The sequence below is a fragment of the Pholcus phalangioides genome, unplaced genomic scaffold (genome assembly GCF_987345545.1).
Source record: "Pholcus phalangioides strain wild (caught in Gottingen) unplaced genomic scaffold, Ppha-v1.0 ptg000016l_1, whole genome shotgun sequence".
Lineage (NCBI taxonomy): Eukaryota > Metazoa > Arthropoda > Arachnida > Araneae > Pholcidae > Pholcus > Pholcus phalangioides.
This window is the reverse complement of record NW_028301609.1, coordinates 1,943,686-1,966,384: the sequence shown is the minus strand read 5'-3', so window position 1 is coordinate 1,966,384 and position 22,699 is coordinate 1,943,686. Positions and strand designations below refer to the sequence as shown.

Here is a 22,699-nt window from a genome sequence, read left to right as displayed (position 1 = left end):
ATTCGACTATCTTGTAATGGTGTTCTTTGTACCCCCGCCTCAAGGGCGTAGCGAGGGGAGGGGACTTGGGGGTCTGGTCCCCCCCCCGAAATGTGAGAAAATGACCGAAAAAAGGGAAAAAGATGGCCAAATCCATTGTTCTGTCACTTTGGTTCCCCTCCCCCCCCCGAAATGAAAGTGGTTCCCCCCCGAACGAAATTTCTGGCTACGCCCCTGCCCCGCCTAAAACTACTGCCCCCTAAATTCTGCCGCCCGGGACCGTCACCCTCCACCCTGCCCCCCTCTAGTTACGGTCCGGATAAGAATAACTGCGAACTCAGCCCTCCCCCAGTAGGGGAGTGGCGGAATACGAACTTTTCGCTCATATTGCAGGCTCCTTTCAGCTACAAATGAACCGTGACAAGCCGAGAGCCGCAGAAATGAAAGTGAACCGTTGCCTGTTAAAACGCCTCCTGTAATTGGTCGAAAATGAGCCGTGAATCGCTTCTTTTTTCGCTTGTGTTGCCTGCTCCTATTGGCTACAAATGAACCGTGAAGAGCCGTGAGCCGCAGAAATGAAAGTGAACCGTTGCCTGTTAAAACGCCTCCTGTAATTGGTCAAAAATGAGCCGTGAATCGCTTCTTTTTTCGCTTGTGTTGCCTGCTCCTATTGGCTACAAATGAACCGTGGCGAGCCGCAGAAATTCAAGTGAGCCGTGTCCTTTTAAAAGGCCTCCGGGAGCCGTTTCGCTTGCCACTGTTCTGCAGAACTTAACAACTAGTCTCTTCCCAAGTCCCCACCCTCCCTTCTAAGAAGACGTTGGCCACGCTTTCTTTTTCCCCCTTTTGCAAGGTTTTTTTTGCACAAAAGGCTTTTACAATCCCCCTTTCGCTGCGTTCTTTTTTATTTACTATTATTTTTTGCTCTTTTACCTCGGATTGAATGCATCTCTTGAAGGGGAAGGAATCTCATTCTCGTTGTTATTATTATTGTTATTTGGTCTACTCACCAGTGCAGTCTTACGCATGGGCACGTCCGCGGGGAGGAGAGGTGTAGAAGAGCCTCCTGAAAATAAGATGTTCAAATTTCCAAGATTCGGAGTGCTTTGATAGGCAGTAATTTTTAGCCAGATAGAGAAGAGCCGCAACTAAGGGGGGGGGGGGGGGTCTGGGGCTCGGGCGCTGGACTAGTGGGGGAGAGGAATGCACTTCTTTTAACTGCTCCTTCTACATTATACGGGGCACAGAAATGCAAGTTTGTTCCGGCTTAAAAAGTATCTAGGTGCGTATCCCTGGATTGGTGGGGGGGGGGGGGGGTGCTCTCATTACGGCTCTGCTCTTCAGCTCGGATTTGTTGCTCCTCCTAGAGATGACAGAAATCGTTTTCCTGATTTTTCTTTTCTTGACCAGTATAAATTTTTTTTAGCTCTTCAACGTCGGATTTGGCTTCCAGCAAAAATCGTTTTCCTGATTTTTCTTTTCTTGACCAGTATAAATTTTTTTTAGCTCTTCAACGTCGGATTTGGCTTCCAGCAAAAATCGTTTTCCTGATTTTTCTTTTCTTGACCAGTATAAATTTTTTTTAGCTCTTCAACGTCGGATTTGGCTTCCAGCAAAAATCATTTTCCCCAATTGTTTTTTTGGTCAATAAATTTTTTCTGCCCTATCGTGACAAATTTGCCCCAACCCCTTCCTACAGTGGACGGAAATCATGTCCCCTAATTTTTTTTCGATTTTTCACTTCAGATTTGATGCCTTTCCTACGAGCAGACAAATCATTTACCCTAATTTTTTTTTGGTCAATAATATTTGTTTTTGCCCTTTCATCATGGATTTAGCACCCCACCTAGAGCGGACAGACACCATTCCTCTAATTTTTTTGGGTACATAAGATTTTTTTTTTTTTTGCTTTTTAATCTGTCTAACTGCGATATCCCATGTGAACGTACGGATCACGCGGCTGAACAGTCGCCCCTGCATTCATAATTTTCAACCGCAATGTAATTTGTTGTTTCAGTTGTGATTTTTCAATTAAAATTTCGTATGTAATTTCAGTCGTTATTATAATGAATAAAAGAAAGGGGGGGGGGACGATTGTCGACCTCTTCCTTTGCGACTATACCAGTGATTCCCAACGTGGGCGATGGAATGTTCCGGGGGCGGTAGAAGCTACGGGTATAACATAGGATCCTATGGCTTAGATTGCGTTGGGGGGGGGGGGGGATGGGAGAACAAAATTTCTGAAGAAGGGGCCGTTGGGACAAAAAAAGGGTGGGAACAATGGCCTATACCAATACATTTTTTTTGTGAACTGGAGGGGGAGTTGTTATCACTCAAGTTTATCAACGTAACCCCTTGTGAACCCAACCCGCACTCTCGAAGTATTTTTTCCTAATGTGTCGTAGTCTACACCTTTATACCTAGCTAGGTATAAAGGCTGTATTCCGTACGAGAAACTTTCGCGACTCCTTACAAAATGACTTTTGTGCGAGAGAAAAAAAACGGTGATTGCTTATTTTTATGTGAGATGTCTCGAAAATCTACATCAAAAGCTGTCCGGCGTATTAAAAAAGACGACCATAGGCAAAGATAGACTTGGAAGTCTGGGGGGGGGGGCGGCACGATGATGATGATGTCAATTCACATATACATTTATACATTAGATCAGTCGACTCTATCTTTGACGCTGGGGAAGAGCAATGCCCCCCCCCCACGCCTCCCGTATCTCCGCCCATGAAGACGACACAGGAGATGAATACAAATCGTTTATCGATTGTTACGTAAATGAGAACATGGATGTTCATGCAAATACAGTAATATGGAGATTTTTTTCTCACCATCTTCAGGGCCGTCTTAAGAGCAACATGGGCCCCCGGGCCAAATGACTTTTCTGAGGCTTTTTTTCTCCTGAGACCCCCGGGTGGGCCCATGCCTTGAGACGGCACTGACCATCTTACGTGTCTGGTTTAGTGCACGAAACCATCTTCTATAAGGGGCCATTCAAGTATTACGTAAGCAGATTTTTAGCCATTTTTGACTCCCCCCCCCCCCCATTTGTCAGCAAAAGTCACAAAACACTGACCCCCCCCATATCTTCAGAAACGGGTGGTTGATGACGTAAGTAACCTTCAAACCCCCCCCCTCCCCCTTATCATCAAAAGTCAGCAAATCCGAAACCCCCCCCCTCTCGATGCTGACGTAATACTTGAATGACCTCTAACGGAAAAAGTTTATTATTATTATTTTTGGAATGAGAGAGAGAGAGAGAAAAGCTTGATTTTTTGCATATTTCTCTGGTTGATTTTTTAATTGAAACGCAACGCGTGTCCATCAACTGCAGCGTAAACGCAGTGTGCTGTAATTGAAAAAAAAATAAAAATCTAGATATTGTTTGCGGGGGGGGGGGGGGGGGGGGGGGAGGAGGAGGAGGTTAAATCACAAGAGTTTATAAAACCCTTCGCTAGATGGCGCTCTTGATCAACTCTTCAAAAGAGCCGTGTAAGAGCTGCGGTTCATTTTGGTGAGTGAGCGGTTCAGAGCCGCTCACGGAAAAGAACCGTTTTGCCCATCACTACACTGAGCTATAAGGAAAGCTCAGTGTTTACTTATTATAGCTCAGTGCTTCTGAAACACCAGAAACAATTCGATTTAAATTATACAGAGCTTTCGGCAACTTGGTCACCCTGTTCACTTAACGTAAGGTGCTTTCATTAATTTTTCCTTTGTTACAATTCTCACGCTCAACAACACGCTTCGAAAATATCGTCCATAAAATTATCCTGTGAAAATTAAATCTCCCTTCATTTCGAGTTTCTTACATGAACTTTTGCTTAATATAAAATTAATGATTTAAGGAGTTGGTCAAAGCCGTCCGAAGTAACCGGCGTTTTAGGAGCGTTTGCCATGAATTCATGATTTTTTTTTGGTCCGTGGAACTAAATTATAAATTGATATTCAATTTGTTTATCTTGGTTTCGTAAGTCACATGGCGTGCTGAACCATTTGAAAGCATTTCACTCACAAACACAGCTACTACGATAAAGTGAGGTACGATCTTATCTATATGAACTGTAGAATTGTTATTGTATTACTTATTACTGGGTGTTTCCAATCCTAAAGATTTTGTAATTTCATTAAGTACTGCATTAAAGTTGCAATAATGGTAATTATTCAGTGTTGATGGGTATGTAATAAATTTTAAACGGATGTTTGTCTTGGAAGAGTTGATGAACTTTTCCCAAGAATATTAAGAAGACACCAACGAATAAGACTAATACATGAAAATTACAAAAATCCTAATGCATTTCGACACCAATGGGTGTCGTTTTCAGAGGAAAAATATTTAAGCGCTAGTCACGCTGACCGAGTTTCTCACTTGCGTTGGATACCAAATCTCTTAACATTTGGTTGCTCAGCGGGAAAAAGGTATGTCTGCTGAGCAACCAATCCCCCTCCCACCCACCTTTCACTGCAGGCTCGTTGACAGATTCTTTCAACAATGGGCTATTTCTTATTGGTTCACAGTTGGAATTTTTTTTTCTTAGCGAGTTGCAGTTTTTTGGCCAGCTTTTGCTGAAAAGATGTCCACGGCAGAAATTTGCCGTTCTTTTTCTTTTTTTTTATCGGTGGGAAAAGCAATTTTTATTTTAAGCTGCTTGATATTTTGTCTGCTTTTTTGACGTTTTAAACAAATCTTAGCTGAACAATTGTCGAGCATCTGTAACTCTGTGTTCACGCTACTGTCAGAATGTTCTCCAAATTTAAGAAAAAGTTTGTTCACCTCTAAAGACAATACAGAGCACTGTTATAGTGGAGGAATATGAAAAATTGACCAAGTAAGAAAATTTGTATCGGAACTTCAAAGCACAACAGAGACATACTTCCAAGCTCTATCTTCTTCAGAGAAAAAGATCGCTGCTTCAATTCCACACAAACAAAATTCGCCAGGGTTTTTTTTCAGTGAAAAATAAATTATTTTTTTTCAAACCCATAAAGATCATGTTATTGGAACAGCTTTGGTATAAGGGACAGGTTGGCGATTTTTGGCGCAAAATATGTCCAACGGCCTGAGAAAAAGCCGCCAGACACTACGTGCGCCAGAAAAAAAAATCTCATCCCATTTTATACCGTTGATTATTTATAAGAACCCGTATTCCTGGAAATAGAGTCCGGATTTTAATTTATAATACATAGAATATATTTATTTATACAACATGCAGGACCGTTGTTTATTTATAAGAACCTGGGGAACAGCTTATTAAACCCTTTTATTTAAACCCTGATTGATTTATTATTTACAACGGTCCGGGTTTTATTTAAACCCTGATTCATTTATTTTTATCGAGTTTTAATTTTTAAACAATCCAGAGCTTATTTTTGTTTATACCATTTGTTATTACTGTTTTCTATGCTGGCGATTTTTTTTTCTGGCGAACGTAGTGTCTGGCGGCTTTTCTCAGGCCGTCGGACATATTTGGCGCCGGAGAAAAAAAGTCGCCAAAAATCGCCAACCTGTCCTTTATACCAAAGCTGTTCCGAGAAACTCAAGGAATCAATTTTCATGACAACTCGTTTGAATAATTGAAATTTATTTTCTGCATGAATGCATCAATAGGGGGACAGGAATCAGCGCGGCCATGGCTTACTTCATTTAACGAGTCACTCTGCTTACAAGGTAATGTTTTTCGTCTCCTAGAACAGGGGTCTTCAACTTTTCTTGAGTCACTGGATATGCTTATCATCAATCAGTGAGCACCCATTACGGCATGGACACTAAACTTTTAGAAGAATGCGGGCAGGCCACTTCATTGGTTTGAAAATGTGCCTCAAGCCACTTAAGTTATCTGTAAATGTCTTGCAGGCTGCTGAAGTCATCTGGAATTGTGCCGTGCTGTGGGTTACTTTTGTCATCTTGAACTGTCCCACGGGCTGCTTAAGTCACTTTGTTACAAAGCCGCTTGAAAGTTAAGCGTACCCATTAAATGCTAAACAAAGTCAGTGGAATTGATAGCAACGCCCTCTGAAGTTTGATGTGTGAAGCTTGCCGATTGGTGGCGTGGCTCCCACGCTTCGCTCCCCCTTCCCCCTTCACTTGATTGCGTAATTCCGATTTCAACCTTGACTTATTTTTCGAAGTCTATTGCTATGAAACCTAAAAATCTTAATTCCCACGAAAGCGTACAATTTTTACTTCTTTATAGGAGACGTATTTGTGCATAAAAATATAAATAACTTGAGTCGCGAGCACTGGATATGCTTATCATCAATCAGTGAGCACCCATTACAGCAAGGACACTAAACTTTTAGAAGAGTGCGGGCAGGCCACTTCATTGGTTTGAAAATGTGCCGCAGGCCACTTAGGTTATCTGGAATTGTGTCGTGCGCCACTTGAGTGATCTGTAGATGTACTGCAAGTCACTTGAGTGATCTGTAAATTTGATGCGGGTCGCTTAAGTGATCTGTAAATGTGCTAAAGATTGTCTGAGTGATCTGTAAATGTGCTAAAGATTGCCTGAGTGATCTGTGAATGTGCTGTGGGTTGCTAGTGATCTATAAATATGCTGCGGGTTACTTTCGTCATCTTAAACTGTCCCATGGGCCACTTATTTTGCCGCAGGACACTTAAGTTATCTGGAAATATACTACGGCCACTAAAGTGATGTGGATCTGCACCATGGGTCACTTGAGTGACCTGAGAATGTTGCTTAGTTAATTTTCAAAAAAAAAAAAAATCGAGTTTGAGGTCGCAGACCACATCTTATTACTCTGAGGGTCAAATAAGATCTGTTGGGCAAGAGTCGAGTGTGTATACCTTTCAGAAACGTTTATGTATGCATAATTGCAATTTGTAATTTTTACAGTGTATTTAATCGAAGAGTTGATCAAGTGCTCACAAGCACGAAATCTTCCATGAACATTAAGTACTCCTGGTACTTTCGAGCAACAGGTTGAAGATGGCTGCCCTAGAGTAACTTGTTAACGAGGTTTGTCTGTATAAAATGCATGTACATATATATTCTGTGTAATTAAACTGATCAATGATTTTATCGTGCTTGATTTCTATCAGTTATACTAATTTTTTTAATTGTTCTCTATTATAATGAAGCAGCGATTGATGATATTGATGCAGATATTTATTTCTAATAATAGATCATTCATTTTTCACTCAGTATTTCTGTATGATTGAAAGATGGCTGCACCAATGTACTCCATATATAAGCAGATACACTGTCCTACTGGTGTTGAACATTGCGTGTATTGCAACTTCTACAATGGGAATGAACAGAATTTAGTTGTTGCTGGCACTACTCTTTTGAGGATTTTTCGTTTAACTCCTGACATAAATGTATGTAGAAATCAATTTTTTTTTATACCACAGTTATTTATTCGCTATGCTTAATAATAGTGATAAAAATAATTATGTTGCAATCATCACATCATTGATACCAACTTGTTGAAAATGTAAACTTTTTTAATTAGTTCTTATATTCAGTAAAACCTCTCTTTTGCGAACACAGACGGGACAAAAAAATGTGACGGTAAAAAAAAAGACGAGGATTATTATTGAAAAAAAAAAAATTAAGAGGGAAGCTACATTATTTGTCCGCCGGGTTGGGTTTTTGCTGAGACAGTGGCAAAAAGTGGAAAAGACCAGGCTAAAAATTACAAAAATTGGTCAAATTTACTCTTTTTACTTAAGACATACCGAGCTTAGTTTTTCAATTACAAAATTCTTTTCAATGTAAAAACTTAAAAAATATGTGAAACAAAATAAATTTGAAACAGATAAACCTAATTTTTTAATTTTATGAATTTTCCGTTGGCAAAAATGTGGCAAAAACAATTTTTGCCAGGGCGGTTTTTTCCATTGCGGCAAAAATTTTCCAACCCTGTTTGACCGTAAAAGGGGTAGTCCCCCCCCCCCCCCCGTAATAGTGTGTAGGCTAGAAGTTTTTCTGTGAATTCATGTCAATGTGTCTACAAACATGGAATGGGCTTCATTAAAAAATCAACTGTTTTGAGAGAGAGAAAGGGTCCAGAATATATGCTTGGCTTAGAAAAAATTTGGCTGACATGTCAATTTTTTTTTCAATTTCTAAAGCCGTGCTCGGTGCAACCTGGCGATGCTGCTTCAGTGTCAAAGCACCTGAGAATGTTGAATAAGCCTGTAACATCTCTAATGTTTCTTGGTCAAATATTTTTGCTAGAAAGTTGAATATTTTTTAATATTTTGCTTAAAACTTGATTTATTCACTATCCAGACACTTATGGACCGGGGTATCTATTGCATACATAAACATAAATCAGGGTACAGAACCTGGGGCCTGTTAGTGGTTACCATCAGTTCTATGAGAGACATTCTTAAAAAGTATCAATCTACTCAAAATAATAAGTGTATCAGTTTGTGGCCCATGAGCTGTAGCCATATCATACTTAAAAGGTTGTGCACTGCTAACATAAATCTTTGAGGAACAATAGTGCATAAAAGAGAACAGGCTTTTTAAAATAAACATTTCTTCCATAATTTATAGTGTAGAGAGCAGGGGCGTAGCCAGAAATTTCGTTCGGGGGGGGGGGGACCACTTTCATTTTGGGGGGGGGGACCAAAGTGACAGAACAATGGATTTGGCCATCTTTTTCCCTTTTTTCGGTCATTTTCTCACATTTCGGGGGGGGGGGGGCAGACACTCAAGTCCCATTTTGGTGAATGGGAATTTATTGCTCTTGGAATTTCACCTCCATTATCTACAAGAGCTTGTGGTTTTTTACCTGTGTGTAGACTTGACTTCTATTCTAGGAGAAGAGTGCTGTTTGTAATTCACAGAATATCATTCAGCTGTATTATTGTGCTATTGTTTATTTATTTCAATTCAGTTTATATTGCACGCAGCTCATAATTTTCACATTCAGCTACCTGATATTTATCTTTCTTCTTTTATATGTTTAGCGTGCACCTCAGGTAAGCTTCCTGTGTTTCTTGCCTGCAGCTGAATACTTAATTTTATCGCATGCGTTATAAGTATTGCATGTTGTGCACTTTTCACTGGCTTCAAAAATTATTATTTACAATTAAAAAAAAATTCTCAGTCTCTTTTCATTTTAGTAATTTATATTTCAGTATCATGGAATTAACAAATTAAATATTTACTTGTGCATTCTCATTAGCCTATAATGTATTCATCAAAAATGTCTGCATATTTTATGAGCTATTTTTATCAGTGTGTTTTTAGTGTGAATACATTGTGTTTCACAATTATAAAGCACAATGAAAGATTTGTACGTGATATATCAGTAGAACCTCATTCATCCAAGCATCAATTTTCCGAACAACTCAGTCACTTGAACACCTTTTCAACCTAACTCAATATAAGTTTTCTAAAGTCAATGATGCTCAACGGTTGGTATTTTCTTGGAACTTGAGAATCCTCTTATCTCCCAACTCGATAGCTTCCTTCTATTGTACAATGATCCACTTCCAAACAATTGTACATACCGTACCTGTGAGCTATAGATGTAAGTAGGGGCAGATCCGGGTACAGTTTATGTAGTTATAAACGATTGGACAAGCAAACAAATGTATGAATAGGAGCAGATTTAGTTGCCATCTTTTTTTTCCGTCTGACAAATTTATCTTAATCCCATGGATGTGCATTAATGATGGGGAGGAGTGTGTATTCTTCAAAACAAAACAGTTCTTATCACAGTTTTGCCAGGTTGGATGGGTGGGGGTATCATTTGTTGCTGAATTTAAATTTCTTCCTTTGCGTTATCAAATTATTTTAGAATTGATTAGTTTTTTTTTTTGATTTTCTAAACTTTTTACTTTTCTGAACACCCTTCAGTCCCGATTCCCAATGTGTTCGGATAATCAAGGTTCTACTGTATCTCAAGGTTATCGATTTTAGTAGAAGTATGTATATTTTTAGGAATTAGTTTGATATGTCTCGTATTTTATTAGATTTTTTTTTGTTTTCTGCTTTTAGCCTAACGCTATATCAGAAGAACCAAAATTGAAATTGGAATGCATTCAGACATTTTCGTTATTTGGTAGTGTAATGTCCATTCAATCCATTCGACTTGCTGGTTCATGTCGAGATGCTCTGCTTTTGAGCTTCAAAGAGGCTAAGGTAGTTCTCAGTTCTTATGGTGCTTTATATTTTTTTGAATAGTTTTTATATATTTATGCCATAATGCCCTCTCAATTTGACACTGGTCCATTGCCAAACCATTAAATTGTGGGATAATGTTTCCCATATACAGTGGATTTTCAATAAAGCCTTGTTTGCATGGGAAATAAAATATCCTGGCAAGTTACTGGTAACAGGGATTTTTGCTACTACCTGTTAACGTGACTTAGTTCATGCAGGTATTCCCCACTTTCTTTCCAGAAGTTGTCACTGGTTATATGAATTGAATGGAAGTGGGGTTAGCTCAAGATGGCTGATGAAGGAGCTAACAGAAGTTTTCATGGCACAAAGGATTATGGGAGAGGAGAAGAGAGGTCGGAGTCACACCCACCATTATCCACAACAAAGGTGGGCCTCTTTTGACGAATCTCTGTACCTCTTTTTTTTCTCCCTATAAGGAAGAAAAAGTTGCCATGCAGGTAATAATCACCAAAGCAACCCCCCCAATCTTGCACATGTAAACAGGTCTTAAGTCTACATTTTTTGTCGGCTTCAGAACCTTCAATACTATTTCAGTGTTAAAATTTTTCTTCAAGTCGAAATTTTCTCCCTTTAAGTAGAAATCTTTGAGTATGAGATTAACTTATGAATAATTACAATTATTCTCCCAGTGCACAACTAAAAGGTGCAGCATACATAATTCAAGAGTCTTCTTTCTCCCATCTGTAGGTCTGAGGCAACCAGAGTTTTTTTTCGAAGGAATAGCCAACTCAAAATTGGAAAACCTTAGAAAATTGTATATTTAGCCAATTACCACTGCGCAATCGCAGGTTCCAAACCGGGATTTTCACCAAAGGCAAAATCTGGGAAGGGAGGAGTATGCCCCTCCCAAGATGATCAAAAATTTAAAATATTTTTGTAGAAAATTAAACTATTGGAAAAAAAAATCTTAGACTGTTAATTTGAAGTTCTTTTTGAGTGGTAGTGACACAATTTCTGTGGAAGAAATCCTTGTGCCCCTTCAAAAGCCGAATCTGCATATACACCTGTGATTTTTGCAATTTGAAACGGTGACTGCCACTAGCAGGTGACAAAAATGTGGATAGTCAAAGTAGAGTTTTACAAATTAGTTATTTTTGTGTCTGAAAGATTTCGGAAAATGTTTTACAATTTAAACAGGCATTTCAAATAATTTGTGAATGCACATTTTTAGAAAAATCATAATCTTGTAGGAATAAGGTGAATTTACGCCATATAGACGATGTATGCCGGCAGATAGCCACAAAAGTACTGTAATTTCTGGTATGTAACGGGAGGGAAGAAAATCTACAGGAGAATTAAAACTCAGAAATTTGAAAATTCTGTACACAGCCCCGCATTCAGGGAAGCAACTAGATATCCATCATTTTAATCAACAACCTGCGTGTGCTTATCAATACAATACAATATAAAAAGTAGTAAAACCCGTCAAGCTTATATGGAAGGAGCATCGAGCTGCTACGACGGGGTCAACATCGAACGCAAAGAAATCGCGTGACTCGTTGAATGGCACAGTTCGTGCCTGGAAATTTCCCCATAAAAATCTAGTTCAGTCTCTAAATATTGCGTTTTAAAGATTTAAAAAAAAGGATAGAGAACTCATCTAAAGATAAAAAAGATTAAATTATTTATTTCATTAATACTGGAATAATTTCTTTTGTTAATGCTGAAAAATTTTTTTCATCACTTCTAGAATTTTCTTGCATTAATTCTGGAATTATTTCATTTATTTATCATTATTTCTTTCATTACTTCTGGAATTATTTCTTTCATCAATTCTGGATTTGTTTCTTTCGTTAATGCTGAAATTATTTCTTTCATCAATTCTGGATTTGTTTCTTTCATTAATGCTGAAATTATTTCTTTCATCAATTCTGGATTTGTTTCTTTCATTAATGCTGAAATTATTTCTTTCATCAATTCTGGATTTGTTTCTTTCATTAATGCTGAAATTATTTCTTTTATTAATGCTGAAATTATTTCTTTTATTAATGCTAGAATTATTTCTTTCATTGATTCTGGATTATTTCTTTATTATTTATTATTTCTTTTATTGATTTTGGAATTATTTCTCATTAGTTCTGGAATTATGTTTTTCATTAATTTTGGAATTATCGCTTTCATTGATGCTGAAATTATCTCATTAATTATAGAATTTTTTCTTTCATTAATTTTGGAACTATCACTCATCAATCTGGAATTATCACTTTCATTAATTTTGGAATTATCTCTTTCCTTAATTCTGGAATTATTATTTCTAGAATTTTTCTTTCATTTTAATTTATGAATTCCTCTGGAATTATCTTCCATTAATGCTGGAATTATTGCTTTCATTAATTTTGGAATTATCTCTTTCCTTAATTCTGGAATTATCTTTCATTAATACTGAAACTATCTTTTTCTTGGATTCTGGAATTATCTCATTTATGCTGAAATTATTTCTTTAATTTATTGTTTTAAACTCCTATTTATGCCATTATAAAATAATGGGGGATTGCGTGTGTTTTCACAGAGTCACGTGATCTCCCAACGAATGATGTTGGCAACACCATTCTCAGTACTGCCAATGCAGACAGAGGCTGCTGAAGTCATACTCCCTCCAGTAATATAAGCTCGATGGTAAACCCACTTTCTCAAAGTCGCATGATCATGATAAACTGTAAAAAAAAAGAAGAGAAAAAAGTTGAGAAGCTTTTCTCTCTACTTTTTTTTTTCTTGGGACTAGGAAAGAACACGTTCTGGAGGATGCATGAACCAAATTTGTATGCGTTCTTTTCCGAAATTCTGGGTATTTGATGCGCGATAGCGCGTCATTGGCATCTCTGTGTTGATAGCTATGGCATCCCTCAGAATACTGTATCAATGATTTAAAAAAATCAAATATCAATTAAATGAGTGGCACTCAAAAACTACTGTATTTTTTTTTAATACATAATATAATGCTTTTTCTTTATAAGTTTAATTTATACAAATATTTTGCATGTCAATACCTCATAATACATATGCCCTTGTATTTTTTTTAAATTTTGCCATTCAATAATTGGGTATAAGAATAACTCGTCTTTGCCAATTTATTCATGGCCATTAGTTTGACATTTTTTTCCTAATATGATATTTATACATGGCACTGTTATTTATAAGAGAAAAAAAACTTTTTTTTTTTACTTCTCTGAAATCAGAATTTCTAATAAGTCAAACTAATGTTAAGTTTTTCATTGGCCACTGCATATTCAACTTATGAAGATTTGATTGTGTGTCGGTCTGGCGATTTCCTGCATATGTATGTAGTACCAAAAAGTTTGGATGTCAAATTTCAAGGCACTCTTCAGGGGTCTGTCCAGCCATAATTTGGTCTGTTTTCCCAGACCCTTTACAAAATTCTGAATATAAAAAACAATCCCTTCTCTAAATATAGATTATCGAAACCATAAATTTGGCGTTTCTTTTGCAATAAATTAACTACATTGTTTCACTTTCCACAAAATTACTTTTCATAAAATTGATGGCCATTTTCACAAAAACAGGACGCTACAAAAAAGTCTGGATGGACCCTGCTATTGTATTATAATATCAAAAAATGAAATGTAAATGAAAACTTTAAACTGATCTAGTTTCCAGCTCATCTTGGAAAATATTCATTGATTGAGAAACTTTACTAGAATATTTGTTGATTCTAACCATTCAAATATAAGTTTCTTCTTCTTAACTTTACATGTGTGCACTTCATACACATTCCTCTGAGAAACGTTTAATGAATCAGTACATGTCGGAATGTGTTGCAAAAGTATGTGTGACCCCCCCTAACATATTTATGTTGACAGAGTTGTGCTTGTTTCTCTTTTTGCTGGTGCTGCCATCTTTCTTCCTTATTTTTAAGTGAAGATGGTAAATGCTTGATTTTTCATGTTATGTAAGTATTATATTAAAGGCAGCCTCTCTAAACAGATAGCCTTTTTTAAATGGGAAACAGTTGGGCATTTGTAATTCACATGTATTAGATGTATATGTGTAATAATCATCATCACCACCAGCCAAGGAATTGGGTAGTCAAGGCCGTCCGGATGGGAAGGAAAACTGACAAACCAATGTATTTGCTCTGTGTGTTTGTGTATGTAATGTTTTTCTTGATTTAAATAAAGTGATAATACAACATGGTGGCAGCGGTAAAAGGCCATGACAACAAAGTAGCAGCAGAGAAAAAAAATGTTCTGATACACATCAAGTAGATGAAAATTAGTACTTGCAAGGAACTTTCAATCTGAAAAGTAAGTATGACTGATCCAGAGCACTTTCCTTTTGCCATTCTACCAATGCAGATGAACCAGCCAGACAATTTTACATTTTCAACACCTGCAAACTGGTCAAGATGGATAACTCGCTTCCAGAGATTCCGTATAGCTTCTGGGCTCTCCACCAAGACAGGAGAAGAGCAGGTAAACTCGCTGATTTATATTATGGGTGAACAAGCCGAGAACATTTACACTTCTTTCAAGTTGGCTGACACTGAAAGGGGAAACTATGAATTTGTTGTGAAGAAGTTTAGTGATCATTTCATTGTTAAAAAGAATACAATTTTTGAACGAGCACAGTTCAACAAACGTGTGCAGCAAGAAGGAGAATCAGTAAACAACTTCATTACTGCTTTATACAGCCTTGCTGAACATTGTGATTATGGAGAATTGCATGATCAACTCATACGTGATCGTATTGTTGTTGGTATTCGAGATAAACCTCTAAGTGAAAGGTTGCAACTGGATGCCGAACTTACACTAACAAAAGCGGTAGAACAAGTTAGGCTTAGTGAATCAATCAAGCAGCAACAACATAAACTCAATGAAACGGAAACCAATGTTCCTATACATGCAATGTCTTCAAGAAAATTTGATCACTTTCAATATCAAAAGTCTGGTGTGAAAAATAAACCAAAGAGCAAGAACTTTTCAGATTCCCAACATTCGGAGACATGCAAATGGTGTGGCAAGCAGAAACATGAGAGAAGATTATGTCCAGCTAGAGATGCCAAATGTTTTAAATGTTCGAAACTGGGACATTTCGGAAACGTTTGTTTAGCAAAGAAACCAAACCAGCATTCAAAAATTTCGTTCTTGGGTCATATTCAAGACAACACAAACCAGGATTGGACAGTTTTTGTCAATATTATGAATAAGAAATTGAAATTTCGACTAGATAGCGGAGCAGATCATACAGTAATACCTGCAACTTTGTATCACAAGATGTTTCAGAAATTGAATTTGAAACCAGCTGATAGAACTCTCTGTGGTCCAGATAACACTCCGTTAAAAGTGCTGGGCATGTTCGAAGCACCTCTGAGCTATGTAAACAAGAAATGCACAGAAGAAATCTATGTCATCGATGGCTTGAAAAACTGTCTTCTTGGGAAACCAGCTTTGATATCCTTTGGTTTAGGACCCAATATCAGTGCTGTTCAATGGATTACTGCAATAGATCCGAAAAAAGAGTTTCCTGAACTGTTTGAAGGACTTGGACTCATGAAGGAATGCTATTCCATACAACTCAAGCCTGATGCCATTCCATGTGCTGTAACATCGCCAAGACGAGTACCCATACCTCTTTTGAAGAAGACAGAAATCGAGATAAAAAGGATGGTCGAACAAAAAGTCATAACTCCAGTCACCGAGCCAACAGACTGGTGCTCTCCTGTTGTCATAGTGCCCAAAAGTGACGGAAAGGTGAGAATTTGTGTGGATCTGATCGAGCTGAATAAAAATGTTCTACGGGAATTACATCCCTTACCCAAAGTGGAATACACACTGAATCTCTTATCTGGTGCTAAAGTGTTCTCAAAACTGGATGCAAATTCAGGATTCTGGCAAATCCCATTGGATGAAAAATCATCTTATCTCACAACATTTATTACTCCGTTTGGAAGATTCAGATTTCTTAGACTACCCTTTGGAATCTCTTCCGCTCCAGAACATTTCCAAAGAAGAATGATACAAATTCTGGAAAACACAAGTGGAACAGTTTGTCACATGGATGACATACTAGTGTGGGGGTCTACTCAAGAAGAGCATGATGTGAGATTGAGAGAAGTTTGCCAGAAACTGAAGGATGTTCATTTGACTTTGAACAAAGAAAAATGTATCTTCTCAACGAGCAAAATTAAATTTCTTGGTCACATCATTGATAGCCAAGGAATTCATCCAGATGATGAGAAAATCATTGCTATCAAGGAGTATAAGTCACCAACAAATAACAAGGAACTGAAACAGATGTTGGGCATGGCAAATTACTTGGCTCGTTTTGTTCCAAATTATGCAGAAGTGCTTTCTCCTCTAACTATGCTTCTCAGTAACAAAATAGATTTTATCTGGGATATACCTCAGCAAAATGCTTTTCTCAAATGGAAGGAGATACTGTCATCTGATCCTGTTTTGAAAATCTTCAATCCCAACCAGGAATCCATAGTTACTGTCGATGCATCTTCATATGGCTTGGGAGCCACCTTACGCCAAAAGCAAGATGATGGTCAGATTGGTGTTATTGCCTATGGTTCCAGAACTTTAACCACAGCTGAGACTCGATACGCCCAAATCGAAAAGGAAGCCTTAGCTATTGCATGGGGTTGTGAGAAATTTAAGGATTACCTAACAGGAACTCATTTCAAGATAGAGAGTGATCATAAACCTCTGATTCCTATCTTCTCCAGAAAACATTTGGACGACTTGTCACCAAGGCTACAAAGGATCAAATTAAGGATGATGCGATACTCTTATGACATAGTTCACATTCCAGGAAAGGAACTGTATGCAGCAGACGCTTTATCCAGGAGTCCTCAAGTGTATCCAAACAAGACAAATGAATTGGAAGACGAAATAGATGCATACGTCCAAATGGTTAAAGAGACTCTACCAGCTTCGTCGAAAAGACTGGAAGAACTACAAGAAGCACAACTTGCTGACGAAGTTTGTCAGAAACTTTCATCATATACAATGACGGGATGGCCTGCAAAGAAAGATGTCGATTCCTGTTGTCTACCTTTCTGGCAACATCGTTATGAAATCTCCATTCAGGATGGGATAGTGATGAGAGGCTGTAGAATCATAATTCCTCGATCACATCAAAGGGAAGTGCTAAATCAGATTCACGAAGGTCATCTTGGAATTATAAAATGCAGAGCTAGAGCCAGATGTTCTGTTTATTGGCCTGGAATAAGTAAAGAAATAGAAGAAAATGTAAAAAATTGCACGGCTTGTATCCAAGAATCTAAGAACAGGCACCAACCTCTCATTCCAACACCATTTCCTGAGAGACCATGGGAGATGATCGGCATGGACTTGTTCAAGTACAAGAATTCGTGGTATCTTCTTTTAGCTGACTACTATTCTCGTTTTCCTGAAATTGCAAAACTTGATAGACTGACAGCTGCTGAAATCATAAATCATTGCAAGTCCATATTCGCTCGACATGGCATTCCAGATATTGTTCGATCAGACAATGGGCCTCAATTTGATCCAGTGCGAACATTGGAATTTCAAACATTTTCTAAAAGGTATGGATTCACACACATTTCTAGTAGCCCAAAGTTTCCTCAAAGTAATGGACTGGTTGAGTCAGCAGTTAAAACAGTTAAAATGCTGATTAAGAAGTCTGAAGATCCATACATTGCTTTGATGGCATATCGAGCAACTCCCCTAGAAAACGGATTCAGTCCAGCAGAGTTGCTGATGGGTAGAAGAATTAAAACAACTTTGCCAATAGCTAAAGGTCAGTTGCAACCACAAGCAGTGGATAGAAAAACCATCAAGGTCAAGGAAGAAAGTAGAGTTGAAAGACAGTGCCAAAACTACAACCAAAGACATGGTGTGAGAGATCTGAAGAAATTACAGGAAGGAGAAGAAGTATGGATAACTGGCAGGAGAGCTACTGGTGTAGTACTAAAAAAGACTTCATTCCCAAGATCTTATCTGATTAAGTCGGGAAATAACATCTATAGAAGAAATAGGAGACATCTAATCCCATCACCAAATTTCCACCCAGAGAAAGAAGAATTGGACTTTCCTACATTAGAACACTGTCCTGTAGAAACTCCATCGAATTCGAGTGAAAACTCAGCTGTCAAGGTACCTTATGTCACTAGAAGTGGGAGGATGGTTCGCCCCCCTAATAAGCTCAACCTGTAAAAAAAAGAGGGGGGAGATGTGTAATAATCATCATCACCACCAGCCAAGGAATTGGGTAGTCAAGGCCGTCTGGATGGGAAGGAAAACTGACAAACCAATGTATTTGCTCTGTGTGTTTGTGTATGTAATGTTTTTCTTGATTTAAATAAAGTGATAATACAACAGTATACACACTCATACATGAAGGTATGTGGACATGTTCAGCTGCCCGAGGTAGTGAATTTTCAGTTTAAAAAATTATCTGCAGGATAAGCTGAACCTTCTTAAAAATCGATTGGGCATTGGAAGTGGATTTAACATATTTGGTTATGTACACAGGCATAACAGACTCCAAACATGGCTACGTATATTTATCTAGATGAAAAAATAATCGCCGTAAAATACAGATTATCTGACACAACAGAGACAACTTGACACCTATAATTTAAAATTTCTGGATTATTGAATATTCATTAGTTTCTAGGTCCAGTTTTATTGAGACTGATATTTTTAGCCTGAATTATGTTCTTTGATCAGTGTGAAATATATATATATATATAGTAGTACCATAAAAATGTATTTTCCATTTATCATACAGTTGTCAGTTGTAGAATATGATCCCTCTACTCATGATCTCAAGACATTATCAATGCACTATTTTGAAGAAGAAGATATGAAGGTGAGGCCTTATTATTGGTATTAGTTTTGTATACAGTTATTATGTTCAGAAATATGCTCAGACCTCGCAGCGCTCTTATTTTTCCTACTTTTCCTATTTTTTAGAAATTTCCTCCTATTTTCCTACTTCCGCCGCAATCGTCCTTTTTTACCGCAATTCTATCCTACTATTCCTATTTTATCCCTCTCGCCCTTTTGTTTACAGCCGAAATCTCGCTACGAAAATTCTGAGAAACCGCAAAATGTCACTGCTTTCCCTCCCTTTTTGACGTGTTTTATTCACATCACAACTCTCTACTTAAAAAAAAAAAAATGAAAAAGAAATTTCAGTTCCACTGGAGAGGGGACGACGAGAGACAAGCGTATCTTTTCGCCGCCGTGCGCTCCGTAGTCAAAGTGTTAAAAACTGAAGTTTGGTGGGCAAAGCGAATCTGTTTAGTAGATCGGTTGCCGTAAATAAGAAGGCGAAAAAAGGAGGGAAGAACAGGTTCTATATCCATCCACACACGAGATTCCATGAGAGACTAGGTTTCTCTCTGGGATCCCGAAGGAGCGTCCATCCCTGAAGCCGGGTTTTCCTAGGAGTAGGCTTTTTGCGCCGCGTGAACTGAACTGGATCATTTCGCATCGGCAGAAATGTGTTACATAATCACGTGTTTTCCAATCGTGGTGCTTTGAAGGGAAGGGAAATAGAACAACGTGAAAATAAAGAGAAGATCGCTGAAACGTGCGGCATACACGACGCTTAACTCCTCCAGAAGCAGTCCGCCAATCGGGCGTAAAGGGCTGTCGTGAGCCGTATTGCGCTCTGTAGGAAAACGTAAGAAATTGGTGAATGGGCAGCATGTCGCGCTGGGCGATTCACGTTGCACGTAGCACAGAAAACCTACCTCTAGCAAAACCCGGCTTTAGGTTACAGAGCCCGAGCCACATCTGGTTTTACAGGAAAAGGGGGGGGGAGACGGAAACCACCTTTTTTTTAACCTTCAGGAAAATAACTTTCGGGTATCTTTATTAGGGGTTATTCAAGTATTACGTCATCGAGGGGGGATTTCCTATTTGCTGACTTTTGATGACGGAGGAGGGGGGGGGGTGTTTGACGTCATCAACCACCTTTTATAAAAATATGAAATATTCTTAATGACGTCTTACTCGCTGCGCGAAAAACGAATAAAACTTTTCACTAGTTTGTGGGTACCTGAACTAACATTCTCCCTATTGAGTCCCCTACACAGCCACTTTAGTGGCCTCTAAATACTTAGTGGATCCAAGTGATATGGAAATGTGTCGCGGGCCGCTTAAGTGCTCTGGACCTGTGCTGCGCATCATATAAGTGATTATGCTGCGGATCACTTAAGTAATCTGGGAATGTGCCGCGGAAAACTTGAGTGATATAGAACCGCACTGGTGGCCGCACCAATGCTTTAAAACTGTCACATGTCACTCAAGGGATCTCTAAATGTGTCACAGATCGCTTAAATGGTCTGGAATTGTGCGTCGGGTCACTTAAGTGATCTGTAAATGTGCCACTTGGTTCATTTTAACATAATTTAGTTTGAGAAGGACAGGCCACATTATAACCCCAGGGCCATATTTGGTCCGCACAGGCCAAATGTTTACTGCGGGTCAAGGCAGTGCCGTCTTAACGCATGGCCCGGGGGCCTCAAGAGGAGAGGGGCCTCACAAAAAATGAGAAGTGGGCGAAATTTTCGAAAATTTTCCAAGTAAGGTCTCAAAAACATCACTTGGCCCGGGGGCCCATGACGCTCTTAAGATGGCCCTGGGTCAAGGATTACCAAGGGCTCAGAGGTAGGGTTGCAATGAATTTCTTGAGCAATTTTGAGTTCTTAGCCTTCAAATAGCATTGAAATTGGCAGAAATTGATTATAATAACATATAAAGATATTTTCTTACGAAATTTTAATTCTTTTAAAAATATTTTCTGCATTAAAAAATAAATTTTTGATCGTCTGTAGGGGGCCACAAACTCCCAAACTAGATTCCGCCCCTCCCCGTACGTCTCTGATCGCACCAATATGCGTTAGGAGAAAGGGAACAGAGCGCTGAAGAAATTTGGCTGATGGGGGGGGGGGGGGGGTCAGAGTTTTGCTGACTTTTTCTGACAAGGAGGGGTCAAAAATGGCTAAAAATTTGCTGACATAATACTTGAACGGCCCCTTATTTTAAAACATACATGTGCATGTGCTCAACCCATGGCCTAAATGTGGCCTGCCTCAAGTGGGCCTGGTACACTTACAAATAAATTAAGAGGCTCACGGCACATTCATACCTCATTTAAATGACTCACAGCATATTTCCAGATCACTCAAGTGGCTCACTGCGAATTCTGCAATTGAATGGCCCAAGACAAATTTCCTAATCACTCAAGTGACCCGCTGCACATTCCCAGATTGCTTGGTGATCCGCGGCACATTTACAGATCACACAAATAACCTGCGGTGCTGTTCTAGATCACTTAATCAAGTGTCTCGCGACACGTTTTTAAATCAATGAAGTGGTCCCACACTCTTCAAAAGGTTGAGTTTAGTTGAAATGTGCCGCAAGTCATTCAGATGGTATGAAAGTGTGCCGCGGCTGCTTGAATCATCAGGAAATATGTCACAAGTCACTTGAATGATCTGAAAGTGCGTAGCGGGCCATTTTAGTGGTCTGGAAATGTGTCAAGAGCGCCACTAAAATAATCTATAAAAAATGCATCTTGCCACTTGAAGTGTTAATGTATCGCAGACCATTAGTTGATCTGTGTGCTGTGAGCGACTCGTGATTTCGAAGCATGCAGAGGGCCACTCAAATGATCAAATGTGCCTCCAGCCACTTAAAGTAATCTGCAACTGAACTATGTGCCACTTAAGTGAACTGGGGGTTTGCCGCTGGTCGCTCAAGTGATTTGGAAATGTGCTTGAGTTCATTTAGGTGATCTGGATATATGCTGTTGGCAGCTTATATCTGGAAGTGTGCCGCAAGCGACTGAAGTAATCTGGAAATGTGTCCCACTTAAACGATTTGATGATCGTTCGTGGGCCACTTGTGTGGTTTTGTTATTTGTCCTGGACCACATGAGATAACTCCGAGGGCCACAGGTTATCGTGTGTTTTAAAAAAATGTGTATCTTTGGAAAAAAACCAGACATTCATGAACATATGCAGGCCAATCGTTGTATCCTTCAGATATAGTGTAACTCCAGGAGGTGCTACATCAAGGGTGTTCAACATTCAGTAGAGTGTGGGCCATTTCATTGGTTTTGAAATGTGTAGCGGGTCACAGAAGCTGACCTGTAAATATTTCTGGATCAATTGAGTACTTTGAAACTGTGCCGCAGTGATATGTAAATTTTCCGCGAGTCACCTAAATGATCTAGGAATATGCCGCAGCACACTTAGACTGTGGAACTATGGCGCAGGTTACTTCAGTGATCTTTAAAAGTTTCATGGGTCGATTGAGTGCTCTGGAACTGTGCAGCGGTGATCTGTAAATATGCTGTGACATATTTACTCATCAGAGAATGTGCCGCGGGTCACTTGAATGACGTGTAAATGTACACGGGTCACTTTTAGTGGTCTAGAACTCTGCCATGAGTCACTTAAGTGTAGATGAACAATATTGCAGGTTACTCTAGTGATCTAGGAATGTGCCACAGGTTACTTAAGTGAAGTGGAATAGTAGCTCGTGTAACTTGAGTAATCTGGAACTGTGACGCGAACCACTTGAATG

The 22,699-nt window shown here is 38.7% G+C and overlaps 1 protein-coding gene across 2 annotated transcripts in view; it reads left to right on the top strand.

The window, feature by feature from the left end:
- Positions 1-3,841: 3,841 nt before the first annotated feature.
- Cpsf160 (cleavage and polyadenylation specificity factor subunit 1) overlaps positions 3,842-22,699 on the top strand; it is a 69,892-nt gene continuing 51,034 nt past the window's right edge. The window contains exons 1-4 of one of the 2 annotated variants that reach the window (XM_089245796.1): positions 3,842-4,026; positions 7,149-7,324; positions 9,963-10,106; positions 18,888-18,968. In XM_089245796.1, coding sequence (XP_089101922.1) covers positions 7,169-7,324; positions 9,963-10,106; positions 18,888-18,968 — 381 coding nt within the window. In that variant the 5' untranslated portion in view covers positions 3,842-4,026; positions 7,149-7,168. Of the gene's footprint in view, positions 4,027-7,148; positions 7,325-9,962; positions 10,107-10,376; positions 10,515-18,887; positions 18,969-22,699 lie in introns of those variants that run through there. The other variant, XM_089245797.1, reaches the window with a different exon arrangement.